The sequence below is a fragment of the Madurella fahalii genome (assembly GCF_045866475.1).
Source record: "Madurella fahalii IFM 68171 DNA, scaffold_4, whole genome shotgun sequence".
NCBI lineage: Eukaryota > Fungi > Ascomycota > Sordariomycetes > Sordariales > Madurella > Madurella fahalii.
Window position 1 is genome coordinate 1,912,041 of NW_027263974.1, and position 20,792 is coordinate 1,932,832.

Genomic DNA, 20,792 nt, shown 5'->3' on the forward strand with positions numbered 1-20,792 from the left:
AATGAGCGCAGGTTGGATTAGGGTGATAGATGATGTGGAATAAGAATATATCTATATGAGATGAGTGAATAGAACAAATACGAACAAAATAAATTATATTTTTATATTTATTTATTTTAGTTTTTCCTCCAAAAAAAATGGAAACGAAGAACAAGCTGCGCTTGAATGTATGCAGCGAAAAGGGCACTGAAGAGTAGTCACGTGTTGTCGCGTAAATGACGTGTTTGCCGCCGAATGATTTCCCATACTGCAATGCATTACCTCTGACCACACCAGCTCCGAGATTCCTCACGTCAATCAGCCTTGTCGAACTCATCGAGCTGCCGTACACATTCAATGGTCCTAGATTCTTCCTCGTCCTTTACAACTTAGGGCACCATGTGGTTACTTGAGAGCGATATATTCGAGGGTGCGTGCGTCGATGCAAACAGCCTTCCTGGCCGCGTACACCAACGAACCCTGACGCGAAAATTAATGCGAGAATAGGCAGGAAACTCTGGTTGCGGCCGGGCAAGCTCTACCTCTTTGGCCGCACGGCTGCAGAACGTAAGTCCAGCTCGTGCACTCCTCGCATTACGCGCAGACCTGCTAACTTTCGCTTCCGTTCTCAGCTGGCCAACTTGCGATATCGGACAAGACTATCTCGAGGAAGCACATCACGATCCAAGTTGACAATGTCCCGGAAGGCGGCGGTGTATGTTGTTTAGTTTCAGGCGCATTGCAATGATAGGCTGCTGACTGGCTGCAGCGCAACCTGCGTTCGCGCTCGGCGATTACGATCGAAGACCTCGACTCCAAAAAGGGGACACTGTTGAACGGCGTCCAAATACGCGGACAGAAGAAGACACTCTCGGAAGACGTGAACGAAATAAAGCTGGGCTTATGTCCTAAAGTGGTCTGGTAGGATACCCCGCCTCTGATCCAAGGCGCTCTCCCTTGCTGACGCATGTGGCGGACGTGGTAGCATTCATTGGCAGCCGGTCGTTCTTAGCTTTTCATTCACTAGCAAAGAGCTGCGCGCGGATCCTTGGGCAAGACTTCGTGATAGTCTCGAGCAGCTCGACATAAAGTACTCGGCCGACTACGAGACAGCCACAACCCACGTCGTCTCCAAGAAGCGCAACACATCCAAAGGACTGCAGGCTCTGATCAATGGAAGACACATCGTGACGGATAGCTTTATAGATGCTATTGTGGAGGCAGCTACTATTCCAAACGAAGCTGAGGAGGGCGCAAGCAGTGCTTTGGAACAGGATTTCGAAGCCTCTTGGCCGAATGCCATAGACCATCTTCCGCCACGCGGTGAGGCGCCGGTGGACCGGCCTCCAGAAGCCTACTCACCGGATGGGCGGCGGCAAGAAATTTTCGATGGATATACGTTTGTGTTTTACGAAAGAAAGCAGTATGACAATCTCCTCTCCGCTATCACGGCTGGGAAGGGTAAAGCTCTGCTCAAAGAGGTTACTCCAGGGGTTACAGACATTGACGACTTCATCCGGTATGTCAAAGGCGTTGCCGGCGAGAAGGGACTAGGATCATTTGAGGACGGCAGCGAGGGGAAGGGAGTGGTCGTTGTGCGCTACATGCCAAAGGATGAGAACTATGAATGGTACGCTCAGTTCTTGACCGCATTTGCTCAGCGCCTCGACCATCGGCCAATAGACCAGCGGGAGTTCCTCGAGGCTATCCTTGCATGTGATGCGTCCATGCTTCGCCGTCCACTCGAGGAGGCAAGCCAACCGGAATCGACGGTACCGCGCGGCCAGCAACCAGCAGATGACTCAGGAGATCGCATGGAAGTTGACCAGCCTTCAACAGAGCCGCAAATATCTCAGGAACCGGTTGCGGAGCAGGAAGCCGCGAAACCGCCGCCAAGGGGGCGGGGTCGAAGAGCTGGACGGAGTCGTTTCAAAGGGTTCGATTTTGACGACCCGGAACCTGTTGAGGAGAGCCCGCCAGTCGAAGACCCGGAACCTCCCAAGGTGGCCGCAGCATCTCAGGACAGCTTATTCGTTTCTCAATACCGCGAACCGAACCTCCCCTTAGAGGAAGAAGTCCCGAATACACGCGTAACGCGCCGATCACAGCGTAAACGTGCCCTCTCGCCGCTACCGGAGCATGACAACTCAGCGTTAATGGACGAGATTGCACCGAGAGCAGCGGCAGCCAAACGGCGGCGCATCGAATCTGGCCAGACACCCGTGCCTCCTCCCCCTGAGCCAGCACCAGAGCCTAGACCAGATGAAAACGAAGACATGGTACCTGAATCCCCACCGGAGAAAGCAAAGAAGGGCCAGGCAGTGAAAGGCAAAGGCAAAAAGGCCAAGGAAGGCGAGGACATCCTCGAGCTTGCTCGCCAGCGCCGAGAAGAAGCCGAAGCCAAGGCTGCGGCGGAGCGCATGGAACTCGAGCAGCTGCCCGACGACGGAATCGACTACGCCACTATCCGCGCATTACACATCGTTGAAGAGTGCGAGGTACGCTTCCCGGATCCGGGTAGTAACACTCGCACCCGGGAGCAGGACATTGCCGACGGCCGCTGGGATCCGCGGTGGAACGGCCGCAAGAACTTCAAGCGCTTCCGTAAGCAGGGCGACGCGGCAGGCCGTCCAGCAGCACGAATCATTATCGGTCTGGAGGAGGTCAAACCAAAAGAGTATGGCATTGGTGACGACTACTGGCTCGAAGACGAGAGCGGCGGCCGCCGTAAGAAGGACAGCCAGCGTGAATCGCAGAGTCAGCCGCAGCCGCAGCCGCAGCAGCAACAACCACCGTCGCAGGGTAAATCCGACAGCGGAACCGCCAAGGGCAAGCAGCAGAAGGTCGCGTTGCGGCGGACTGTCTTGGCCGTGGATAGCAGTGACGAAGAGGAGCGGAACGAGCTCGAGTCTGTGGCGCAACAAGACCAGATGACGATAATACCGGACTCGGAGCCGTCAAGGAGCAGGGCAGCCAAGGCGGCTGAGAGAGCGAATACTACCCGCCGCGGGCAGACGCAGACGCAGACGCAATCGCAGAGCCAGGCAATCTCGTCGTTATCTACCAGGGGGAGTAGTACTAACAAACGGGCGGCGCCGGCGGAATCGTCGTCGACCGGGGGCCGGGCAGCCAAGAGGCCAAGGAAGGGATTCATGGCGGCGCCGTCTGATGATGATGACGACAGTGACGACAGCGACGACGAGCTCAAGTTTCGGTTTGGGAGGCGGAGGTAACGAGCATACGTCGCGCATAATTTTGGTTGTTAAGCCGGCTAGATTTAGAGAGCAAGCGAGCCATGTGACAAACCCGGGATTACAGGAGGATTACAACGAAAGAAATGACCTTCCTATATCTATGGGGGTATCATCTCTATGAGTCTTAACACTCGACACATACACCCGCCGAGAAATCTTTGCTTAGATCTAAGCCCCACGTGTGTGCAAGTATATAACACATATTACATTCCCCTCCCCTCCCCCCCTTTCCCCCAACTCTCTTACACCATATCTCAATCCATCGCCTCCATTCCCCCACCCCCCTTCCCCGCCGCCGCCGCCGCCTCCGCCGCCTCCGCCGCCTCCTCCTCGGTCACGTAGATCCCCACCAAACAAGCCGCCAGCATCCCTTCGTAGTTCACCCACGGATGGATCTCGCCAAACAGCCGCGTCCCGTCCCTCCCGGCGCCGCGCAGCAACTCGGGCTCGCCGCCGGGGTGGAAGGGCAGGTAGGGCGTGATGTTGTAGACCTTGCCGCCCAGCACCGTCCACGCGTCCTTGCCCTTCCGCCCCGTCTGCCTCTTGAGCATCGACGGCGTGACCCGCAGGTAAGGGGACCCGGGGCCAAGCCCGCGGAGGTCGGCTGTGGGGTGGCCCGACAGGCGCGCCCAGTCCAGCGGGGAGTGGCCCGGCGTGAGGACCACTTGTCGCGAGGGCTTGGCCGGCTTGGACGAGTGGGTGGGTGGCGGGGCGAGGGTGGAGCAGCCTGGTTGTTGTTGCTGCGGTTGTTGCTGTTGCTGTTGCTGCTGGCCGCGCGGCGGGATGGGGAGGTTGCGGTTGCGGGGGGCAGCGAGGGAGGAAGAGGCGGAGGAGGGGGAGGAGGAGGGGGCGGGGCTGAGGGTGGTGCTGGGAACGCGGAGGGAAGGCGTGGGCCGCGACGGAGGGGGCATGAGGGAGGATGCTGAGGCCGATGCTGGGGCGGGGTTGGACATTGTGGTCTCGGGAGAGTCTAGTATTAGCGTCGGCACTGGGATAGTGAGTGTGGCTGCCGAGGCCTTGGGTGTGCTCTGTGAATCGGTGCTCTGAGAGCCAAGGCTGGCAGCGTCAACTTCGGCGTCATGGTGCCGGATCACCGGAGGCGGTGGAGGAGGCGGCATGGCGATTCGGTCTGCCGTCTGCCGGCTCGCCGGTGCCGTTCGCTCTTTGCGGGTTTCCGATCCATTATGGCTGCTTCCAAGCTCCTCTCTCGTGCTGCTTCTTTGATCGGCGGGGTGATGATCTGTGTCTCGGTCTCGCACAGTCTCTTCAGCTGACGACCCCAGCGGGGCCCGCGAGAAAGCCCCGAGTATAGAGGAGAACCACGCCGGTCTCCGCATGCAGAATAGAATGACAGATGCGAGGATGAGCGAGAGGCCCAGTAGCGCCATCCTCGGGCGCACTCGGTGACTTGGACGGCTTTGCGTGCTGATAATCGTATGGATGTTTGGGTACAGGACGGAGACTTCGGGTGACGGCCCGAGCGTCTACAGTGGATCCTGTCAACGAGGCAGTGCGGACCACGGAGGGGGTAAACGCTACTGTATCTAGGGTTAACTAAGGTATAACTGATGCTGTCCTGTACTGTACTAAAAAGCTACGCGGGTACGTCGAAATTTCTAGCCATTGGCGTTTAAAAGAAAAAGAATATATAAAAAAGAAAAAGGAAAAATGCTGACTGTTAGACTTGGCACGAGTCTATCTCGCTCTCGCTCTCTTTTTTTTTTTTTTTTTTTTTTTTTTTTTATCTTAATTTTTCTATTTGTTTCGTTTCGTCGGCGGATTTCCTCCGAGCAGCCCCGTGTCGACGTTGTTTGGTTATAACGGAAGCGGGGTGGCATGTGGACTCGGCAAGCAGGGGATCCCCTTGCAGCGGTACCCAGAGCCCGTCTGGCCAGGCGTGGTGGGGTATGTCTGCAGGTTAACGCATGAAGTAAACAATCCATTGAGTTGAATGACGAATCGCGGCCGGGAGTGGTTAAGAGCGGTCAGAGTGTTGCGTTAGGGTTGTTTACCTTGCACAGCAATGGATCCGGTGCGTTGGGCACTCTAAAGTCTGCATTGGGCTCGAGTGCTCGCACCGAACGCTGCACAGCTGTTTAATTGTGAATATTCAGAGCTCAATCTTCTGCGGTGGCTAATCCTACTGTTAATGTTATTTTGCTCGGCGTTCTCGACCAGTCAGAGCGGGCCAATAAACGGAATCACTCTCAGGGTCCGGCCTGGCGAAATCGCGCCTCTGATTGATTTCCCCATCGCGGCCCACGACGCAATGCCACCACTCGCACCAACACCCGCCCCAGAAGCAACTGTTTTGTCGAAGCACCCTTCTGCATCGCGCGAGTCCGCCGGTGCAGCAAACAATACTCTGCTGCCACCAGTTTCCCTCAGGAAGAAGCCGTCTGCGGGAATTTTGACCACAGGCACGACGGCTTCCGGAACGAGAACGGCACACATCACCACCACAGCAACCGCATGCCCAGCAGCAGCAGCAGCAGCAGCAGCAACAGCGTCCCGCCATCCGCTCCGACTGCGCGACCAAAATGCCGCGCTGGCGTTTCGAGCTGTGAAACCGGGACCCGAAAGTACACCGCGCCTCTCGACGGCCGCCAGAATGCCGCCGTATGAGCGGGCATCCGCCACCGGCCACCGGCAGCCCACCGCCGCAAGGGCGGTAAACAAGCCGCCCCTGACCCCCAAGATTGCAACCCGGTCGCAACCACCCCAACACCCGCATGCAACTCTCGCAACAACACCTCTCGCGCGACGCCCACCGCCCGAATCAACATTGAGCGCCAATGGCGCCGCCCCGCGCGACAGGGAAGACTTATTGACGTCGCCCGTGTCGGCCTTCCTCAGCACCAACGTCACACCACGATCCGGCTCGAGGCAAAGTCGCGTCGACAGTGCTAACAGCACCCCGAACGGCACGCCGAATCCGGACCGACATGACCCCTGGGAGACGCGGTCCAGTGTGGGTATCTCGGCGTCCGGGCCGGACGACACCATGAGGAGGCCCGTGGTGACGTTTAGCTCGCCATCGGACGCGGGCGGCGGGGCACGGGCCGACCGAGACTCCAAGTTCTTTTATGCTTCGGACGCGCAAAAACAACCACAACAAGTTGCACAAGCGAAACCGTTTGCGACGCAGCAGCAGAAGCCCTCGACTTTCTTTTATGCAAACGGAAATACCGTACCGGAACGCCAAGATGCGGCCGTCCCTGGCCCGCTATCGCCCGGATTGTCTGCTTCCTCTTCCACCCAGGATAGTTTGATGAGCAAGTTTGTTTACGCCAATGGGGCGCCTGAACTACAACCGCCGGCAAAGATAGGGCCGTCATCGAAGAGACTGTCGGGGTCGGTTATCTCGACAGCATCCAGGCTGCCACCAAGCAGACAGGCAAATCCGCCACGGGCTACATCACCTGTTAAAGCCCCCCCCTCCCTCACGCCCAAAAATTCTACAACTCCTACTGTCCTCTCGCCTCGATCTCCCGTCTCGGCGACAACTCCCCAGGGTGGCAGCCACGCAAGCCACGCAAGACTGAGCGCCGAGATACCCTCGCGGCCTGCTAGGTCCCACACGCGTACTAAGAGCCTAGCCGGTACCGAACCGTCTATTGCCGCCGCAAGGCGGATATATTCCCACGGTTCTGTTCCCTCATCCGGGCGCACTTCTCCGTCCAACCCGTCACATCCGCCGCCGGGCACAGAGCCGAGCGACACGGCTTCTTCGGGGTTTGCATCTCTCCTTCAAGCTGCCGAAGACTTCGCCGAACCGGAAGAGGCCAAGTCCGAGTCGCTGAATAGCCCGACCAAGACGTCGCAGGATGGTCAGGTGACGGATCTTGTTGCTAACGCGCGACGAGAGCGCAAGGTTCAGGATCTGGAGATCACGAACGCTAGTCTTGAGGCTATTAACCGCACACTTGAGAGGCAGCTGAGGAAGCAAACCGCCGAGCTGCGGCGGTACAAGCGGTTGTCTAGATCCGGACGGTTGAGCATAAGCTCAATCGGCAGCCGGATCCCATCTGACTCGACGGTAGACGGGGGCGGTTTAGCGAGAGCCGGCATGGGTCTGGACGATTTGAGCGAAGAAGAAAGCGAGATCGAGGCTGAAGATGCCGAGATGGAAGAGCTCGAGGAGGAAGACGACCTGTCTAGTTCGGAAGCCTCGGGGGAGTCAAGCCTCGAGGTGACGGCGGTGCGTGACACGCGGCATCGCCAGAGAGCCGAGCGACGACTCGAGTTGGATATTTCTAAGCACCAGCAGCTGCTCATTGACAGCCAAAAGATCAACCAGAGCCTCAAACGGTGCTTGGGGTGGACCGAGGAGCTGATCAAAGAAGGCAAACGTGCTCTCGCGTATCAGGTTCGCGTTAGCGACGTCGAGCTCGGGGGAAGGGTCCTCCCCCCCGAGGAGATCGAACGTCGAGAGGCGGAAGCAGAGGGCGAGGCAGTGGGAGACGGCATCGAAGTCGTCGACTACCAATACGATTTGCTGTACCAGGACGACTCCCAGCTCGCTGTAGAGCTCGTCGCCGAGGCCGACACACATCCCTGGAGTAAAGGCCCGCAAGACAGAGATAGCGGGATCGAATTGCCTACAGACGGCGGGTGAAAGATGACGCAGTAAAAAAACATCCAGAACGACATCAACGCATGGCGATGCGCAAGCTCACCACTCATGGGATTTTTTAGGTATTTTTTTTTCCCTCTTAGCACATTATTTCCTTGGTACCTTGGGCCGGCATTGGGATAGGCGGCAATAGGCGGTGATGGTTTGCATTGCATGGTTGGCGAGGCAATTCGCAGACTATCCAATCGGGGACGCGCCATCCTCACGTCGCCCATCGTTTTCCTCTTTTTCTTGCTTTACTTCAAGCCGCTCACGCCCTGTCAGGGGGAGTGTATTATTGTTCTCTCATATCCTGTCCGGGAAACTCAAGCTAGAACAACCCGCTCGCCGTCGGGGGTTTTTCTTTTTTCCTTTGTCGGAACTCTGTAACACTAGATACCCCAAGCATAGAGGAAGGATTGCGGACGCGCATGGGGACAGAAGGGGCCCGTGGTCTTGTTGGCTTTCTGGAGTATCTCTGCAAATGAGCTTTTCTCATCATAATATCGCGCACACACACAGCTTCGATACCCCCCGCAGCTAGTTGAGATCGGATTCTCAGATAGTATTACTACTGTACAAGGCCAATATACGGAAGGGGAATAGTTATAACCCAAAAGAAACAGATGGCTTGTGGGGGGGGGGGGGGGGGGGGTAAAGCATTCACAAAGTTGGATAATCCTATCATCAGGCTGATGAGGTTGTTATTCAAATCAGGCCAGTTCAGTGGGCCATTAAAACGCTATATTCTAAATCGCGGATGCTGCATAGTAGATTCTAATATATGTACCCTCGTTCCTCCACGACCATCGCTGGGCATAGGGGAATGGCCCTAGCGCCACTGACGGTTGTGAAAGAGAAACCAAATTGAGCGAGGAGCGAGCCGACCCGAAGCCCCGGCGGTGCATCTCCTCCCGATGCCCCTTCCCGAGTTCCAAACATGATACGCCGTCCATTAACCAGACTACAGCAGGTGTTCCCGAGAGTCGTCACTCTATGAAGACTCGCCCTTCGGAACGTTGGGGGCGTCGTTGGCCGCCGCGGACGCGGCCGTCTGCCACGCCTTGTCGCTGCTGCCTTTCTCCTTCTTCTCCTTGCCCTTCTTCTTGGACTCCTTCTCCTTCTCCTTCTTCATGGCCGCCTCGGCGACGAGCTGCTCAAACGCCATGTAATCGCCCTCTTCTTCGGGGCTGCGCTTGGCCTGGAGTTTGTTTCATGCACGAGTTAGTCCGTTTTTCTATATGATCGGAAAGGGGGAATAAAATCAGAAACCGGTCTATGGGGCACTCACGTTTGAGCAAACCTGGCCGACGATGATGAGGGCCTCGGCCCTCTCGAGCCTCTTGGCGAGCGGCACCTTCTTGTCGTTGAGCACGGCGTCGCACACGTCGCGCAGCACGCTCTGGATCTCAAACTTGCTGCCCCGCCAGGCGGCCGTCAGGATCTTGCCCGTCACGCGCCGCTCGTACTCGGATTTCTTCTCGTCGGTCCAGTCCTCGCCCCCTTGCATCTCGAGGCGCGCCATCTCCTCCATGGTCTGCTGCGCGTCGATGGCGCTGCTGATGGTGTTCCACGTGTCCTTGACCAGCGTGCCCTTGTCCTTCATGCGGCTCAGGAAGCCGCCGACGCCAAAGAACTTTTGGCTGCGCAGCAGCGTCGTCGCCTTGGACACGTACGTGGCGCCGATGGCGTGCAGGATGTCGATGCCAAACGACTCCATCTTGAGCTCCTCAACCTCGAGCCGCATCTTCTCCTGGAACGCCGCCGTCACGTCCTTGCCCCGGTCCGTCTCAGTCCAGATCGAGATGCGGTCCAGCAGCTTCCGCGCCAGCGTGTCGACGCGCTCCTGCCGGATCCGCGCCCGCTCCTTCTCGTACGCCGCAAGCTGCTCCTTCTGCTCTTTTGTGAGGCCCGACTTGGACTTCTTGTCTTTGCGCTTCCCCTCCGACCCGGAGGCCCCATCTTCGTGTGCCATGTCATCTGAGGGCCGGTCCATCAGGGCCGGCCGGAGCGGGATCTGCGTGCGGCCGTTTCGGGGGGTTGATGCGCCAGAGCCGGGACCCGGAGAGGGAGATTTCGCGTATGGAGGCGGGGGGTCGGCGGCCTCGGTCCGGTAGGTGTTGTAGCCGAACTTCCCAGACTTCTCTGACGGTTCCGTCTTTTCCTCCTCAACTACGACCGTTGGGGCCGGGGCCGGGGCCGGTTTCTTTTCACTCGACGCCGACCCCGCCGAAGCCTCGCCCCCGGCCGTCTTTAAGCTCTCCTTAACTGCCTCCTCGGTGCCGGGGAACTCGCCGTCCCTAGGAGACCCTGGCTTGTCGGCGACGCCACCCGCCGCCGCCGCCGCCGCCGCCGCCGCCTCCTCATCCTCCTCGGCACCGGCCATAGTGATGTCCATGGTAGCCGTCAGGTCCTTCATCAGACTAATCTCGCCGATCCAGTCGATGAAGGCTTCGCCGCCAAAGATGCTCGTGAAGAACTCGGCCGGGTCGACGAAGCCCTCGGACGGGCGGGCCGATTCCTTTCCAAATTTGTCATAAGCCTTGCGTAGCTCCTCGTCGGATAGCACTTGGTAAGCCTCGCCAATCTCTTGGAACTTGGCGTGCGCGGAAGGATCGTTGGGGTTCTTGTCTGAGGAGACGAGGAGCATAAGTACCGGCGAAAAGAGGACGAGATGCGCGCTCACTTACCGGGATGGTGGATAATGGCGAGCTTCCTGTAGGCCTTCTTGATCTCGAGCTCGGTGGCCGTCGGCTTGACGCCGAGAATGTCGTAGTACGCGGTATCGACCACCATGGCGGCAACGCTTGAACTGAAGGGATGCGATGCGCCCGGCAGAGTAGTTCGGTTCGATATAGGTAAGGCAAAATCTTGCTGATGGTTACGTCTATCGGCAACAGGTTCGATGCCTCCCACGATGCGCCGATGTCAAAGAAACAAAAAAAAAAAAAAAAAAAAAATATGGTTCCGTGGATGTAGTCTTGCGAGAGCGGGCTGCCTCCCTTGTTGAAAATTACGCCCCGCGCGTGGACAACAACTGCCTTAGGCTTCTCGTAGGTCCAAAGATTATTTGGTCTGCGCGCAAAAACCACTGGGCCTTTCCGCGGCTTCCAGTTCTATTCTAGTCCTGAGTGGATGCCAAAAGCCAGGCAGAGCCCAGCCAAATTACGTATGTACCCAGCGACGGAAAACGCCGGCTGCAGCCAGGGGGAGGGGCCCGGGTGCCTGCTCGGCGGGGCAGCTCACCCGTCGCTCCGATTGCAGAGCGAGAACCGGGCCTTGACGCAGCAATAACCTAAGGTAATAGGGACTGCGGGCACTGCAGAATAGATATCCTAGCATATCCAACCCCCAGGAAGCCAAGCTGGCAACATGTGCGTCGCCGGTCTCTCATCCGATGCGATACATCTTAATCGTGCAGCAGCTAGTTTCGCTACATTCAACGCCAAACTGTTAATCACCCCATGAGGTCATGATGCTGCGTGCCATACGGCCATCCACCCCCTGGACCTTTACGATTATTGGACACCGGCAGCCTTCATCCGCTCAAAACACCTCCGGTACGCCTCGTGGATTTCGGGGATTTCGTAGCCGTACTCCTTGAGCTTGGAAACTAGCTTGGACGTATCCAGCTTGCAGTTGCTGCGGCCGGCCTTGATGACCTTGGCCTGCTCCTCGAGGCTAAAATTCTGCCACTTGAAGGATGGCCGCACAATGTCCCGGAACAGCGAGAGCACCTCGTTGTGCGAGATCGAGCCGGGATTGGTAAAGTTGTAGATGCCCACCTCGTCGTGCTCGGCTAAGAGGATCGACGCCGGCAGCAGGTCCGTCAGGATCGTGTTGCTGTTTGGTATGTCAACCACGCGCTCGTACGTCGCAATTTTGGTCACAAAGTTGCGCGGGTGCAGGTCATCCGAGACGGGCATGCGCAACCGCAGGATTAAGCAGTTATTGTAATGCTTGATGATCTGGCCGCCGCAATCGCGAGCTCGGGTCAGCCAAGTCTGGAGGAGCCGGGCGGCGAAGCGGACAGCGTTACCTCTTCAACATGGGCCTTGGTCATCGAATAGAAGCTGCCGGAAAAGTTGGCCGGGTCGGTCTCGACGAAGCCCGGCCCGTCCCATGGGTGCACCGCATCGTACTGGTAGATGCAGCCGGTGGCGAACACGGTACAATGGATGCTCTTGAGGAAGCAGCAGTCGGCCAGGTTCAATGTGCCGATCACGTTGGACCTGATAGTAGCCTCTCTGTTGTCCTCGCACCAGTCAACGTTGGGGCGCCCTGTGCAGCCGGCTGCGTTTAGCACGTGTGTGGGCTGGATCCGGTCGAGTTCGGCGACGACGGCCTCGCGGTTTTCCATGCGGATCGTTGTCGCATGCACCTCCTTGCCCTGCCTCTCTAACAGGGCCTTGAGATGTCCGGCAACCCAACCATCGCCACCCCAGATCAGGAAACGGTTCCTTCTGGTCCCGTTTGTGTTGCTCGCTGCCATCATGGGAATCGTTGACTAAGAGTATCGAGTGATGACACCGTGCCGTGCCGGTTTAGCTGCGCCGCATTGATACTTCTGGCGAACCTTGCGCCGGGAAAGACTCGAGAACAGAAGTCGAGAGAAAAGGAAAAGGGGGGAAAGGACCGACACAATGATGAAGACATGCCGGGAGTAACGCTCAAGGGGCTGAGGATCGAAAATATGTAAGGTTGTGGTTAAAAGATATTCAACCACCCTCCCCAATGTTGCACCCACAGGCGGCATGGAACACCCAATAGACGGCGCAAGGCGTTGATAGAACGGGGGAGCTAGCGCAAATCTGCTGCTGCAGATTGGTGTTTGTCGCCCACACCTGTCCGGATCTGTCCGGTCCCCACGGCGCTGCCCAGCTCCGCGGTTCCAGAACGGGCTGCTCCTGGCGATGAATAGCGGGGTGTTGCAGCCAGGGTCTGCTCACCCGACGCCTCGCCCGTACATACATCGGTTCCGGTTCTCCTGGGGTAGCGGTCGTGGCCCATGGTCCTGTCAGAATGATACCCCAGCGAACTGGACCCGAATGCTGGGAAACACGCCGCTTGTTACAGTGTGCGAAGCTGCTGGTCCCTGCCCTGAGTCCTTCCAAAAGAATTAAATTGGGAAGAGACAGGCCTAGCACCCCGGCCGAGCTTCGGATTCAGCCGTTTCCAGAAGCAGAGAGCGGTTGCGGCTAAAAGCTCTGGCCACCATTGCCATTGGCCAATGGGGGTATGGAATCTGTCCTGGAACGGGGAAACAGTGGGCCGCCAAGATGCTAATTCGTGCATGGAAAAAGGTACCGAACCAGGGACCGCGTAATTTTTCCGCCTGCGCCAGGAGATGGGGATCCCGGGGGAGGACAAATTTCTTGTGGAGTCCCGTTGGGACACTTCTCCTCGACCAACCTCCGCATCGTCGCGTACCCGTCAAGAAGTACGGATTTGTAGTTGGCGTGTCCGTTGCCCGAAGCTCATCAACAGCTGTGGCGGACCCGAATTGCGGCAGGCGCTTCCGACACCAGCCAGACCTTGAAAGTGCAGGCGATTGACAGTCGCGTCGTGTCTCACCGACAGCTACCCCTTTCTTAGTGCCTTGTACGCGCATTTGGGCGTCACCTGCCATTCAAAACCCACGAAAATGGGCGCTGCTCAGAAAGCCATCTACTTCCTCTTCCACCCGAATCAGCTCCGGTCCATCATACAGTGGTTTGTGTCCCTTTGCCCGCCCGTTAGCCACGGCCCCTAATCATTTGCTTTCTAGGAAGGTATGGCACGACCCCGTCCACCGACGCGACCTCTCCAAGGAGACGCCGACAGAGAGGGCATGCTTCAAATACCTGGAGCTGACGTCGCGGTCATTCGCCGCCGTCATCCAAGAACTCAACCCCGAGCTCTTGATGCCGATATGCGTCTTCTATCTGGTGCTGCGCGGCCTGGACACGATTGAGGACGACATGACGCTCGACATCAAGGAGAAGGAGCCGTTGCTGCGGAAATTCCACGAACTCATGGAGCAGGACGGGTGGACCTTTGACAAGAACGGCCCCAACGAGAAGGACCGCGAGCTCCTCGTCCACTTCGACGACGTCATTGTCGAGCTGAAGAAGGTGAAGAAGCCCTACTATGCCATCATCAAGGATATCACTGTGAAAATGGGCAACGGCATGGCCGACTACGCCGTGAACGCCGAGTTCAATGCCAACGGCGTCGACACGATCGAAGAGTACGAGCTGTACTGCCACTACGTGGCTGGTCTCGTGGGCGAGGGCCTGACGCGCCTCTTCGTCGAGAGCCAGCTGGCCAACCCGCAGCTGCTGGTGCGCATGGACTTGACCGAGAGCATGGGCCAGTTCCTGCAGAAGACCAACATCATCCGTGATGTGCATGAAGACTGGGTTGACAAGCGCCGATTCTGGCCCAAGGAGATCTGGAGCAAGTATGTCGACAACTGGGACGACCTCTTCGCGCTCCAGAACCGCGAGAAGGCTCTCCAATGCAGCTCGCACATGGTGTTGAATGCCCTCAAGCACGCCGACGAGTGCCTCTTTTACATGGCTGGGATCCGCGACCAGAGCGTCTTCAACTTTGTTGCCATTCCACAGAGCATGGCCATCGCGACGCTGGAACTGTGTTTCCGCAATCCGGCCATGTTCGAGAGGAACATCAAGATCACCAAGGGCGATGCTTGCCAGTTGATGCTGGAGTCGACGCAGAACCTGCGGGTGGTGTGCGAGGTCTTCCGGCGGTACGTGAGGAGGATACACAAGAAGAACGATCCCAGAGATCCAAACTACTTGGCCATCAGCGCGCAATGCGGAAAGGTATTGTTGCCTTTTATTCACATTTTTTTTGGTTCTATTTTCTTAGCTGCTGACACGTGCATCAGATCGAGCAATTCATTGAGTCCATCTTCCCCACCCAAGATCCCAAGAAGATCGCCGCCGAGAAGCAGGCTGCCCAGGCCCAAGAGCCCCAGATGGAGACTTTGGAGGCGTTCTACCTGGTCCTCGCTGCCGTGTCAACTCTCGTACTTATCGGGGTGCTCATGGTACGTACCCCTTCTTCGGGATAACTGTTTTTTCCGGCCCATGGGTGGAGATGCGACATGGCCCGGGCCACGGCTCCATTCATTTTTACTGACTCCAATCGCAGATGGGAATTGCTTGGCTAATGGGCGCTCGCTTCGACAAATTCTTCCACGACCTCGACCAAAAGCTTGGTGGTAGCGTCAGGACGACACCGCTACCGGTCGCACACGAAGAGTTGTGAAAAAAGGACGAGACTCATGCGAGCAAGCACATTTGGTTCACGCATTTATATTCCTACCTAATGACATACCCTTGATGCAGTTGTCATGTACACTGTTACGAGCGACGGGCGGGCGTCGCGTTCTGGGCGTCTCTGGATTTACTTCGGGTCCCGGTCAAGCACCTAATACTAACGATGCTAGTAATATACGCATGCTTGACCCTTCTCTTTTTTGAGGCGCGTATCACCGCACCTCGTTGGGTGATGACGTGGACTGATGCGAGCAAGCACGGATGTCAAATTGCAATTCAGTCGCTTTCCCTCCGGGACAGGCTTCAATGACTGTGGTTGTGCCGAAGATGTGCTGATAGCAAACCCCATTGCAAGTAGCCTGGAATCCCGGCACGTCTTTGGCCGGGGCTTTTTCTTTTACCTCTCTTAACAGAAAGCCTTGCTGAGGACGGACTGCGGACATGTTTTGCCAATCCTCTGGTAGAATAAACGCGTTATTGGGCAACCAGATACGGCTCGGTCGGTGCTTACCGAGATTTCTGCCCTGCCGGCCTCAGCTTCGCTCTGGCAAAACATAAGCAAACCCGACCCCGTCCCCAACTGCGGGTTTAGAAGTTTTGGTGCATACGTAGTGTTGCCGCGCGCTTGCGTAGCCTTACGTTTCGCTGCGGCGCTGGTTGTGTTGGGTGAAATGCACTCTGCACATATGTGAGGTGCCATGCCCTTGTCTGAAACCTGCCCTAGCTCTCTGAAACACCGCCTTCAACACCATCGGGCTAACGCTCTGACTCAGGCTAAACAAACAGGCTGGGAAGAGACTCTCCCTCGGGAGTGGGGGCAGCCAGGAAATAATCCTCTCCGGCATGGGCGGCCTTGCTTCTGTTGTTGTTTTAGAACGACGCGTGCAACGGGATTGATTGCTCGGTTGGTTCAAGTCGTTTTACGGAGGGGCTGCAGTCTTCGATTCTCTGTGGTGTGTGCGTACAGTACCTATACTAAGTTTTATTGTCTCATCGCAACGGCGACCCCGGTTTGCTAGACACTGTATGTGATTGTTCCCAGTTACCAGTTGGTTGGCAAACAAATTCATTCAGGTTCTAATTGTATCCCTCGCTCTTCCCAGCCTGATCTTCCTTTCCTCCAACCATACCTATAAGCCGTGCCAGTGTAAAAAACAAAACCAAAAAACAAACAAGCCTTGCCTTCCCAATTGATACCGCCGGTCTTGGAAATGAAAAAGCGATTTCTTGGTTGCGTTGGGGTTGGGGGTTGGGGGCGGGGGGAAACATTGGCTTTCATATGTACATAAATATGTCCCAATAAAACCCGGGGTATGCATCTACTAGTGACAGTTGCGTGTTTATATACAGAGTCCTGCTGCTGTCGCTGCCAAATCCCAAGAAAAAAAATAAAATCAACGTTCGAAACGCCCCGCCGTTTATTAACTTAGTCCCGGAAGCCGTTGTTAGCGATGAGGCTGGTAGTGCCGCGGACATTGCCGCGCACACGGGCGCCCGTCTCGCCGGCGAGCTCCTTGATGCGGTCGGCAACCGCCTGCACGCCCGTGATGTCCTCGAGGGCCATCAGGTAGGCGGCAATGCCGGCAACGTGGGGCGAGGCCATGCTGGTGCCGCTGATGGACCGGGTGGCGTTGTCGTTGGTCGACCACGCACTGAGGACATTGACGCCCGGAGCGAATATGTCCACGAGCGGGCCGAAGTTGGAGAAGTCGGCGCGCTGATCGTTGGTCTGGTCGATGGCGCCGACGGTGATGGCGGCTTCGGCGGAGCCGGGCGAGGTGTTGGCCGTGTCCTGGTCTTCGTTGCCGGCGGCCACGACAGGGACGACGCCGGCGGCTTCGACTTGGTTGATGGCCGAGTTGACGGCGCGGGAGCGGCTGCCGCCCAGGGACATGTTCATGACGGCCTTGCCGCCGAGCCCGTTCCGCTCAGCCGTCTCAGCAACTTTGCGACAATGTTAGCGTGTGGGGGAAAATGGTGCATGGAACGAACAGCTAAATGCTTACCGAACTGCATGCCGGCAATGACGCCCGAGTTGGTGCCACCGCCATCGGCATCCAGGACCTTGACGGCGACGAGCTCCACCTTCTTGGCGACACCAAAGTTCTTGCCGCCAATGGTGCCCGCAACGTGGGTTCCGTGACCGTTTCCATCCGTATCCTAAACGAAACGTGAGCAATTACTGTCCCTCTCACAGGGAGGGGTGGAAGACGGCAGACATACCTCATCGTCCACAAAGTTGGCCCCCCACGTCGCACGACCCTCGAACTCGCTGTGGGTGATGCGGATGCCCGTATCCACCACAAAAGCCGTGATTCCCTCGCCCGCGCTGTCGTCGAAGATGTAGGCACCCCCGCTTCCAGGCTCAGCATGGCTGATGCGAGCCAGCCCGCTCGTTGCTCGCCCTTGGACCGCCCTGGCATTGATGTTGATGTAGGCGTCCTGCTCGATGTACTCGACCTCATTGGCCGCGAAAATCTCGTTAATGAGGAGGTCGTCAGCCTCGAGGGACATGGCCCGCCACGGGCCAACCTTGTAGGTGTTGACGAGCGTCGACAGGAGCTGGCCGGTCAGGGGGCTGCGCTTGCCGATGTTGCGCTTGGATATCGTCTTGATGACTATGTCCTCGTGGGCCGCAACGTCGTCATCGCTGAAGGTGTCGTTGTAAACGACGATGAACTTGTGTGGGATAGCATTCTGCACACCGGGATTGGAGATTGGTACGCCGAGATAGAAGCCGTCTGACTTGCCGGACTGGGGCAGACAGGACACGCCTAGGGCGGAGAGAGCGAAAGTGAGAGAAGCGAGGAGCCGACCAGCCATGGTTGTGATGCGAGATTTGAGCTAGTTTCAAGAGTGAAAGAGTGACGAGAAAAGCGGCCAAGCGCGTCGACGACGACTAATATACGTCCTCGGAGAAGAGAAGAAACTTGTTGATGAGAAGGAAGGAGTCGACAATGAGCCCGACCGAGGCTGTGGAGGGTTTTTCGACTTGGCGCCGATCTAAAAGAAGCGAAGAACTGGGATGAATATGTATGCCTGGCGGAGAAGGATAGTCTGTGTCAAAGACCGACGGGAGAACACCTGGACCGGTCCGGGGCGGAGGCTCGGAAAGAGAAAGCAAGGAAAGGGGATCGAAGGCAGGGAAGAGGATGCAGGAAAAGGGAAACAAGCAATGAAGAGCGGGTAAAGACAAGAATGATGCTCAAACACAACGATGCAGACCGGCTGCTATTTAACTGAAGAGAGGGCGCATGAAGGTTGCGGGTTGATGGTCCATCTTGAGAAGGGCCCCTTTTTTGGGTCGTGTGCAACGTCCAGGGGTTGTATGGCACGAACAAAAGGTACGTGGTACCAGGGACGGGATGACGAGGAGGGCCACCCCTGGACGCCAAGTCAAACGGGAGATCCCTGGCAGCCAGGGGAGTTATTTTCCCCCAGTCGGAGCGTGTCTGCAGGTTTCGAAGGGCTGCAGGCGAGAACGCTCCCCCATTGAACCTCAAACAGCACAGCGTACGAGATACACAGGACGCCCAGCTCAGGACGGGCGCAAGATTGGTCCGCCCCGACAGGGCCGTCTAAACCGGCGACCTGGTCTGATGAAAGTCTAAAGGGGCGGGGCGGGGGGCAAGACTGCTAAGCGTAAGTCCACCCACTGCAGTGACCTGTTTGCCCAGGCCGGCACTGCTTCGCGACCTCAGCAAGCGCCCTCGGGTCATCTGCAGGGCTCGCTCCCCCAGACCCGCTGCGTGGTCCGCCACCGCGCCACGGGCAAGCCTCTGCCGAGGGCCGGCTTACGGTCGGAATGAATTGAGGCGCAAACAACGTAAAAGAGGAAATAATCCGGGGCATAAACGATCGCCTCTGATCTGCCGCTGCACAGGCGGCTGTGGACCTGCCAATTGCATTGCGAATCCGCCAAATCCATGGCCGCGCCTCTCTTATGCAAATGTCCGAGCCCGAGATCCTCACCCATGGCTATGTGGCTGCCGCGCCCGCACGGCGAGGTAAGGGTTTTGGGGTTCGGTGACCGGCGCCTGTCATTGGACGTGACACAACCGTCGCTTTCCCCTGCAATTCAGCATTCGAGCGTGCCTGGCCCAATCGACCGTCAGCAAACCCGCAGCAGTGAGGCTCGCGCCTGGGCCCATCCAACGGAATTCTTGGCAACCCTGCTGGTGATGGCAAAAGAACGGTCGGGATTGGGGGTTTTTGTGTTTGTCCATGGCCAACGAGGTCGCGTTGGTCTATCACGCAATCTTGGGCTCCGAGTGGTTCGTTATGGTTAATTGTCGCTGTCCCCAGGTGCATTCCCACCGACCAAATTCCAGGGTCCGAGACAGCAGAAGCCCTAGCGAGTTGCCGGCAGCTGCTGGCGACGGGACGATTCTACATTAGGTAGGCAACCTCGTAACCTGGCAGGCTATGTCAGTTTGGCACGAAGGAAGGTATTAGCGGGACCCGCAAAGCTAAGACGGGTTTGTACAACACTGTGGAGACCTCGGCTGTGTGTGTGTGTATTGTATGTACTCGGATACTGTAAGTACCTGTAATATATCTTGAGATCGTGCGTGTGTGGGGGTTTGCGCCACCTTTCAATCTCGGGGTGGGTGGAGGGCACTTGGCGAGCGCAACTCAATCCTCTTGCTCGCAGTTCCAAGGAGAGAACGCCTCTCACCATGATCTGTGATCAAAGAAACGCCAAGCTACCTGTTGGCGCAGGTACAACACTGGTAGGGTGGTGTCAAAGAAGGGGTCCCCCGCCTGAGGGGTTGTCTTTCTGACGCGCTTAACACTGAGAATGGCAGCTGCAGCCGCAGAGTCTTGTGAGTCTGAAACACCAAGTCTCTCCAGATTCCCCGCCAGGCGCCGAGAGCCAAGTTTCAATGCTACCAACCCGTCGGAGATTTGACGGTGGCGTGCTTTTTCGGCGGAGATGAACAGCTGGGTCTACGGATCCATGTCCCGCGATGCTGCACGCAATCAGCGACACTGGAGACGATGTGATGGAGAGCAGTGAGACACAAGATGCCAAGCGACGTTGCGGCTCTGATCATCGCAATACAACGGCGAGGTGCATTGGCCCAATGAACGGTCCCCAGATCCCTATCTCAAAGCATCGCAGCCTAGATGGAGTGCAGCTAATTAATTAGCAACCTAAAGCATCAACGGGCAACGGCCAAACAAAGCAGGGGCTATCCCGTTTGCAGCGGACAGGGCCGTGGAAACCAAACACCGAGTTCCTCAAATGGAAGCAACGGAGAAAAGCTGCACCGCCTCCTTGACAGCACCCGGGAATAGACACCATCTGATGATGAATGTCATGCCTTGGCTAGGTAGGTATCCATCGATTCCAAAAATGAAATTGGTGATGGTTCCACGCATGAACACGGCCGCAATGGATGCAAACACACCATTCGTTCTAATGCGGGCGAGGCATGATGATGGATAGTAGAGTCAATCCATCTATTCCTACTGTACAAAGACGGCGTCACCTCCTCCGCCGGGGGCAATTCCCCTGGGTCTTTTAGGAGCACCTTGGCCACCAAGAGGGCTCGACCCGATCAAGCGGCCGGACGGGTGCGACCGCTTGTTCTCGGTGTGGCGCACCGATGCCGAAATACCGAGTCCGGGTTTGCCGGAGGCAAAACCTCGGCG

General features: G+C 57.2%; 7 protein-coding genes across 7 annotated transcripts; 3 read left to right on the forward strand and 4 right to left on the reverse strand.

Annotated features, from left to right (window-relative positions):
* Window positions 1-378: 378 nt before the first annotated feature.
* Window positions 379-3,212, forward strand: MFIFM68171_07555 (uncharacterized protein; the record flags this gene model as incomplete). The annotated part of the gene is made up of 5 exons (XM_071062975.1): window positions 379-409; window positions 487-546; window positions 612-694; window positions 749-900; window positions 965-3,212. The coding sequence occupies 5 exons, from the start codon at window positions 379-381 to the stop codon at window positions 3,210-3,212; spliced, it is 2,574 nt and encodes an 857-aa protein (XP_070919076.1).
* Window positions 3,213-3,487: 275 nt separating this feature from the next.
* On the reverse strand, window positions 3,488-4,621 carry MFIFM68171_07556 (uncharacterized protein; the record flags this gene model as incomplete). The annotated part of the gene is made up of 1 exon (XM_071062976.1): window positions 3,488-4,621. The coding sequence occupies one exon, from the start codon at window positions 4,619-4,621 to the stop codon at window positions 3,488-3,490; it is 1,134 nt and encodes a 377-aa protein (XP_070919077.1).
* An 881-nt stretch (window positions 4,622-5,502) lies between these two features.
* Window positions 5,503-7,851, forward strand: MFIFM68171_07557 (uncharacterized protein; the record flags this gene model as incomplete). The annotated part of the gene is made up of 1 exon (XM_071062977.1): window positions 5,503-7,851. The coding sequence occupies one exon, from the start codon at window positions 5,503-5,505 to the stop codon at window positions 7,849-7,851; it is 2,349 nt and encodes a 782-aa protein (XP_070919078.1).
* A 991-nt stretch (window positions 7,852-8,842) lies between these two features.
* CAJ1 (DnaJ-like protein) lies at window positions 8,843-10,644 on the reverse strand (the record flags this gene model as incomplete). Its single annotated transcript, XM_071062978.1, has 3 exons — window positions 8,843-9,049; window positions 9,140-10,479; window positions 10,539-10,644. The coding sequence occupies 3 exons, from the start codon at window positions 10,642-10,644 to the stop codon at window positions 8,843-8,845; spliced, it is 1,653 nt and encodes a 550-aa protein (XP_070919079.1).
* Window positions 10,645-11,366: 722 nt separating this feature from the next.
* Window positions 11,367-12,340, reverse strand: MFIFM68171_07559 (uncharacterized protein; the record flags this gene model as incomplete). The annotated part of the gene is made up of 2 exons (XM_071062979.1): window positions 11,367-11,816; window positions 11,888-12,340. The coding sequence occupies 2 exons, from the start codon at window positions 12,338-12,340 to the stop codon at window positions 11,367-11,369; spliced, it is 903 nt and encodes a 300-aa protein (XP_070919080.1).
* A 1,152-nt stretch (window positions 12,341-13,492) lies between these two features.
* ERG9 (bifunctional farnesyl-diphosphate) lies at window positions 13,493-15,123 on the forward strand (the record flags this gene model as incomplete). Its single annotated transcript, XM_071062980.1, has 4 exons — window positions 13,493-13,560; window positions 13,616-14,675; window positions 14,741-14,902; window positions 15,007-15,123. 4 exons carry the CDS (start codon window positions 13,493-13,495, stop codon window positions 15,121-15,123), a joined length of 1,407 nt encoding a protein of 468 aa, XP_070919081.1.
* A 1,437-nt stretch (window positions 15,124-16,560) lies between these two features.
* On the reverse strand, window positions 16,561-17,957 carry MFIFM68171_07561 (uncharacterized protein; the record flags this gene model as incomplete). Its single annotated transcript, XM_071062981.1, has 3 exons — window positions 16,561-17,078; window positions 17,141-17,294; window positions 17,358-17,957. The coding sequence occupies 3 exons, from the start codon at window positions 17,955-17,957 to the stop codon at window positions 16,561-16,563; spliced, it is 1,272 nt and encodes a 423-aa protein (XP_070919082.1).
* Between the last annotated feature and the right edge of the window lie 2,835 nt (window positions 17,958-20,792).